General features: G+C 50.2%; 1 protein-coding gene across 4 annotated transcripts in view; it reads left to right on the top strand.

The window, feature by feature from the left end:
* Positions 1–4,793, top strand: part of CACNG5 (calcium voltage-gated channel auxiliary subunit gamma 5) — a 14,652-nt gene extending 9,859 nt beyond the window's left edge. For all 4 annotated transcript variants that reach the window (XM_027890391.1, XM_027890390.1, XM_027890392.1 and 1 more), the window contains 5 exons: positions 837–1,140; positions 1,934–2,020; positions 2,849–2,989; positions 3,611–3,756; positions 4,166–4,793. In XM_027890391.1, the coding sequence (XP_027746192.1) occupies positions 933–1,140; positions 1,934–2,020; positions 2,849–2,989; positions 3,611–3,756; positions 4,166–4,423 (840 nt within the window). In that variant the 5' untranslated portion in view covers positions 837–932 and the 3' untranslated portion in view covers positions 4,424–4,793. The remainder of the gene's footprint in view (positions 1–836; positions 1,141–1,933; positions 2,021–2,848; positions 2,990–3,610; positions 3,757–4,165) is intronic.
* Positions 4,794–6,261: the final 1,468 nt, after the last annotated feature.

The following is a 6,261-nucleotide window of genomic DNA, read 5'->3' as shown; positions in this document are numbered from 1 at the left end:
CCCCCCCCCCCCCCCCAATTAATTGCACTTTTCCCTCCGTTGCACCAAGAACTCTGATTTCTGGTGATATTTTATCAGTCAGCAGGGCACCATGAGAACCACTAAATTCCCCAAATTAGCAAGAATGCAATAAAATAAAAAAAAAGAGAAACGATTCAATACATAAGCAACATGGGGAGGAGGGAAGTTTTTCCTTTAATGTTCACCCAGGGCCTGGCTGCAGCTTTCTGCTTCCTTTCCCTGCCTCTCCACAAAGCACAAGCTGGGTTTGGAGCCAGCTCTGATCCAGCAAGAAAAATAAACGGCGAAGAAAGGCAAGTTATTGTGTTGTGGCACTGCTTCGAGGGGTTTGATGATGTCATTCAGCGTAGCACGGTCTTTGCAAAGTCAGCATCTTGATTCCCCGAGGGATAAATGTACCCTGGAAGAGGAAAAGCGGCATTACTGGGGGAGTGTGATGGTGGTGGGAGCTGCTCAGAGGGGCAGGTTGGTCCAGCAGCTGTAAGCACCTCTGTTGATCCATCATCTCAGTGCCCATGATCCTCAGCAGGCTCCTGTGCCCAGGAGATAACAGCTCGTGCTGCTGATAAGGGTAGATAAGATGCTGTGGTTCAGCTACATCCTTGGGGAGACGAGTGCCAGGATGGGCTGGGGAAGCAAGAATTCACCTGCAGAAAAGCAAACAGGAGCCAAGGAGCTGCTCCCATCCAGCCCCATGCCAAGCCTGTCCCACCCCGGCGCTCAGCACCCCCCGAGCCCCGCGCGGGGCAGCAGTCGGGTGGGATTTGGTTCAGGCTCTCCCATCTGTCACTGATTGTTTTAATGGCTTGTTTCAGCTCAGCCTGCACCAGGCAATCCGGGGCAAAGCTTCGACACGTCCTTTCCCCGGATCGCGCTGACGGATCCGCCCGCTCTGCCCGCCCCAGCCCCCGATGCTGTCGGGCATGAGCGCCTGCAGCAGGAGGGCGCTGACCCTGCTCAGCAGCGTGTTCGCCGTCTGCGGCCTCGGCCTGCTGGGCATCTCTGTCAGCACGGACTACTGGCTCTACCTGGAGGAGGGCATCGTCCAGCCCCAGAACCAGACAGCCGAGATCAAGCTGTCGCTGCACTCGGGGCTCTGGAGGGTCTGCTTTCTGGCAGGTGTGTTCTCACCCCAAAAAAACATCCCCTGCTATTTACATGGTTTATATTTATAGGTTTTATAACATTGAAACAGATATATAAATATACATGTTATGTCTATTTATATATAAATGGATAAATATCTGTGTATTTATAATGTTTGTTGTCGGTGTCATCCCATGGGAAACGGGCAGGAAACATGGGATTTTTAGGAGCTCCGTCCATCTTTGCTTCCAAACTCAGGCCCTTGCCCAACTTTTAACAGTCTGATGGATAAATGTGCCTTTCCACACAGGTTTTGGGGGGGGGGGGGTTGATGCTGCCATGCCGGGCCCACCTGTCCCAGTGCTGTGGCCTTGGGCAGCAGCTCAAAACTTTCCCATTTGGTCCCTGCAGAATTTAGATTCAGCTCAGCTGGACCGTTCCCTCCGTCCCTGCCAAGTGTGATGGAACGACTTGGCTGCAGGAGCAAGAGTTGAATAGAACCTGAGGGAAAGGGAATGTCAAAGTGACCAGCCTGAAATGTCACAAAGTTTCAGCTGCTGCTTTGAAAAAGTCAGGGTGGGGCATGAGGGGCTCTGATACCACCCCTGGGGTGACTTTAAAGCCTCTGGCTTCAAGGGTTCACATTTGTGCATACAAGGAAATGGTATTTAAGAGGTGTCTTTCTTCCACCCCAACCACAGACAGAGAGGTGTTTTTTTTTTTTCTGGGGAGGGTGGGGGGGAGAGCAGCTTTAAAATTAATTTCCATGCATGCATAAAAACAGACAAGCCCAATGCAGGTGTGACTTGGTCTGTGTCTGCTGCAGGTGAAGAGCGTGGCCGGTGCTTCACCATCGAGTACGTCATGCCCATGAACATCCAGCTGACGTCTGAGTCCACAGTCAACGTCCTGAGTAAGTGGTTCTGGGGAGGTCTCACCTCGCAAAGCACCAAGGGGTCACTTGTGACTCCCCCAAGAAATCCCCTTTGTGTCTTTTTGCCAAAGAAACTCCAAGTTGTAGATGCAACTACTTTTTTTGGTTCTGTGAGTCACCCAGTGTGCTCCTAAGCTTTTGGGGACATCCCTTTCTAATGGCAGGGTGCTCACAGAGGCTCTAAGCTGTATAATTTCCTCTCACTGGCTATTCAGCACTAATGTTTATCGAAGTGTTTGGCTTTTTAGTCTCCTCTCTATAATTTGCAGCTGTATTTATTCCCTAGCAGTCAATTTTACACATTATATAGTGAGATGAATTAAGGATGGAGTGTCACAGCTCTCACGATGAATTCTGCAGTCATTTTGGATTTAAAAAATAGGAGTGTTCTGCAAACACTTATGGGGTGAAGCTAGAGAAAAATGCAGGTTGTGATGTTTTTTTCCCATGCAACACTTCACTGAGAAACCCTCAGAAACACAAACATTGGCAGAGTTACCACCGCGGTGGGGAGGCCCTGGCACAGGTTGCCCAGAGAAGCTGTGGCTGCCCCATCCCTGGGAGTGTTCAAGGCCAGGCTGGATGGGGCTTGGAGCAGCCTGGAATAGTGGAAGGTGTCCTGACCTTGGCAGGGAATGTAAGATCCCTTCCAACCCAAATCATTCTCAGCACAGTACTCAGTAGCAAAGAGGGAAACCCCAGACACAACACGGTCAGAGCAGCAGGGCTGGATCCATCTCACCCATTTCTCACACTGTATGGGGAGGATCAACCTGTTCTCACTTCCCTCTGCTCCTCTCCCGACAGAGATGATCCGCTCTGCCACCCCCTTCCCTCTGGTCAGCCTCTTCTTCATGTTCATCGGCTTCATCCTGAGCAACATCGGCCACATTCGGCCCCACAGGACCATCCTCGCCTTCGTCTCGGGGATTTTCTTCATCCTGTCAGGTGAGTTTTGCTACCAGCTTTTCTCCTGGCAACCCTTGAGCACGGAGCATGTTTGCTTTGGTAGCTGCTGGTGCTCTCCTGACCCCTCTGTGGTGGATCCTTGATGGAGTCATCACCCACAGGGGCTCCCAGCTCAGCCCTGCAGCCTGATCTGCCTTTGTGGGATGGAAAACCATCCAGTGCAAAGCTCATTTGTGGAAATGTGGGGATAAACCCCCACCACGTGCAGGAGCAGGTGCTGGGGGAGAGGATGCTTCTCGTGGCACATCAGTCGCAGGAGAGATCAGAAACTTCAAACTGGGATGTTTCTACAGGAGAAAAGGGAATGTTTTATTCATGGTGCTGTGAGAGTGTTAAACAAATAGCTGTGACAGCTGAGCTTTGAAGTCAGCTCCTTCCAGAGCCAGCTGCCTCCTCCCCAGTGCACACAGACTTGCCTGAGCAGGTAATGCTTTGACTGAAATGAGAGGAGTGCCCTGGGTTAGCACAGCAGGAGGGAGGGCAGCCCCTTTCCCCAGTTATTCCAAGCACAGTTTTTTAGTTTCCCCCACAAGTCAGGTCTTAAGGAAGGTGCTCCTTCAGCCCTTCAGCCCTGACGTGTTTCCCACTGTCCTTCTCCAGGTCTGTCGCTGGTAGTGGGGCTGGTCCTCTACATCTCCAGCATTAACGACGAAATGCTCAACAGGACCAAGGACTCGGAAACGTTCTTCACTTACAAATACGGGTGGTCGTTTGCCTTCTCTGCCATCTCCTTCCTTCTCACAGAGGTACCCAAGCAGCTCTCACACCCCTGTGTCCCGCTCCCAGGGGTGGGCACATCGAGGCTGTTGGCAAAAAGAGGACTTGGGCGGGGTTTAAGGCAGGGCTGTGAGGGCAGAGGGGTAAAATACAGCGTGAAGGGAGAGAGGGTGGGGACAGACCCGAGCCAGGCGCGCTGATGGGGCACTTGATGACGATTTGATGCCAATGGAGAGGAGGAGGAGACGTGGTTGTGCTGCATTATTTAGTGCATGGATCCCAGGCACAGGGCAGTGAAGTGACAGCCCTCAGGTGCCTTTGTGCATCAGCAGCAGAGCAAAAAAAAACGGCGATTTCTAATATTTTCCTGCGTTTCGGTGGCGGCGGAGGAGGCAGCCACACACAGGGTGGGCGTCAGGCTACGTCTCTCTCCCGCAGAGCGCCGGGGTGATGTCCGTGTACCTGTTCATGAAGCGCTACACGGCCGAGGACATCTACCGGCCCCACCCCGGCTTCTACCGGCCCCGCCTGAGCAACTGCTCCGACTACTCGGGCCAGTTCCTGCACCCGGACGCGTGGGCGCGGGGCCGGAGCCCCTCGGACATCTCCAGCGAGGCGTCCCTGCAGATGAACAGTAACTACCCGGCCCTGCTCAAGTGCCCCGACTACGACCAGATGTCCTCGTCCCCGTGCTGAGCCCCGACGGCCCCGTCCCGCTCCCGCCCAGCACCGACGGTCGCCGCGCCCCGACTCCCGTCTGTCGTTTTTTTTTTTTTAGGCCACTCTTCGAGGCCACTTCTCTATTTATAGGAGGGTAAATATAACCAGGGAGATCGGTTATATAACCAGTAGTGTAACCTAGAGAATTGGGATGTTTTCCTTTCTTTGTTTGGTTTTTTGGGGTTTTTTTTTGGGGGGGTTATTTTGTTCCTCCCCGCGTAACTAAAGATCTCTCCAAAGTCCTCTTCTCTCAGCTCGCCCCGCTGAGCAAACAGCAGTTCTGCCTGGGGGGATAAATCCAGGGCTGGACTCGAGAGCAGGAGAAAGAAAATAGAGTAGAACTAAGGAAAAAAAAGTGTATTTTTTTGGTGTAGGCAAGTAGGCTGCAAAAGTTTGTGCATTTGACTGCATCATTTAATTATATATTTACTGGTCAAAGTGCCAACAGGCATAAAAGATGTGTGTAACTTTCCAAGAAATAACCAGCATTAGAAAAATAGAAAATTCTGTCTTGATTGATTGAATATTTACTGATTGATACCTCTCAGTGCTGGATATCACTTCCAACCAGGCTATAATGGGAAATAGCCATCCTTCTGGACAATACCTCAGCAGGCTTGGACACAAGCAGGTTGTTCCTCTATGGCTACTTGCAAATTGTTGCTTAAATATCCCCTGTTAGACTGGAGGCACCCTGGTGGGGTGGCTCCAGCACCCAAATTTCCTCTGCCATCCCACAGACAGGAGGTCTGAAGAGCAGATGGGAGAATTTCAGTGCAGCGTCGACTGGAAAACGGGAAACATTAGATGTAGGATTTAGGGGGAATTATGGCCAGAAGTTCTTCCAGTGAAAGGCAAGATCTCAAAACAGTGCAAAGTGATTGAACTGAGACTTATGGCACAAGTCCAGTGCAGCAAAGTAGTTGGCTTATATTTCATTTTGGCAAGAAAATGGTATTTTAGCTGCTTTTTGTGCGAGCGTACGAAACTTACTCTGAGGTTTTAAGTTTCGAAATTTCTTCTGATGCTTTGGCATTTTGGCCTCAGCCAGCTGCCAGGGGAGAGCATCACCCTGATGGAAAACAGGGCAGGGGAGGAGCAGGCTGAGCTCCCTCGGGCTCCCCTGTGCGAGTCCCGTCTCGTCGCCGTGCAAGAGAAAGAGCTTTGCCCAGACTTTATTTCTGTTCTTGTTATTTTCAGCCTCTCTGAAAATTTCGTTTCTGCAGAACAAAACTGTCTGAGGATTCTTGGTATATTCGAGCTTGTTTTGTCTTACTGTGATTAAAAGAAATAGAATATATACGCTTTTAATCTCATTTGTAGCATGCTGGGGAATGAATGTTGCACTTTGTTGTTATTATTTAATATTAATATTTATTATTTTCTGTTTAATATTTATTATTTATAAGCTCCACCAAAGTAGGGGCCAAGTCCTGGTGCAGCACCACTATTTGAATGGATTCCAGTGCCCATTCCAGGACTTCACTGCAGCTTTATTTCCAGCCAGTTCTTGAACAGGATTATTCCTCTCCAGTTCCTGCAGATAAGCAAGTAACATATATCTAGTGTATATCTAATATCTCTGGCTCCTAATTCGCTAAGCTTTAAAACCAGGTATCATTTTGTAGACGCAGTTCTATTTACCCTCAGTGTTTTTATTACTCAGAAGCATTTATGTTCTCACTTAAACACCAGTTTGGAAGTGCCACATGACAGGTTTGTTGCTGGTTCAAGCACTGAAGCGCATCCAGCCCCATCATCCAGCAGCAAAGTTTGTTGGTCCTCTGCCAGATAAATCACCAGTTTTCCATCAG

Source organism: Empidonax traillii, unplaced genomic scaffold (assembly GCF_003031625.1).
Source record: "Empidonax traillii isolate 1590-97213 ecotype Southwest subspecies unplaced genomic scaffold, ASM303162v1 scaffold286:size1162393, whole genome shotgun sequence".
Taxonomy (NCBI): Eukaryota; Metazoa; Chordata; class Aves; order Passeriformes; family Tyrannidae; genus Empidonax; species Empidonax traillii.
Note: the sequence above shows the minus strand (reverse complement) of the source record. Positions and strands in the feature narration are given on the sequence as shown.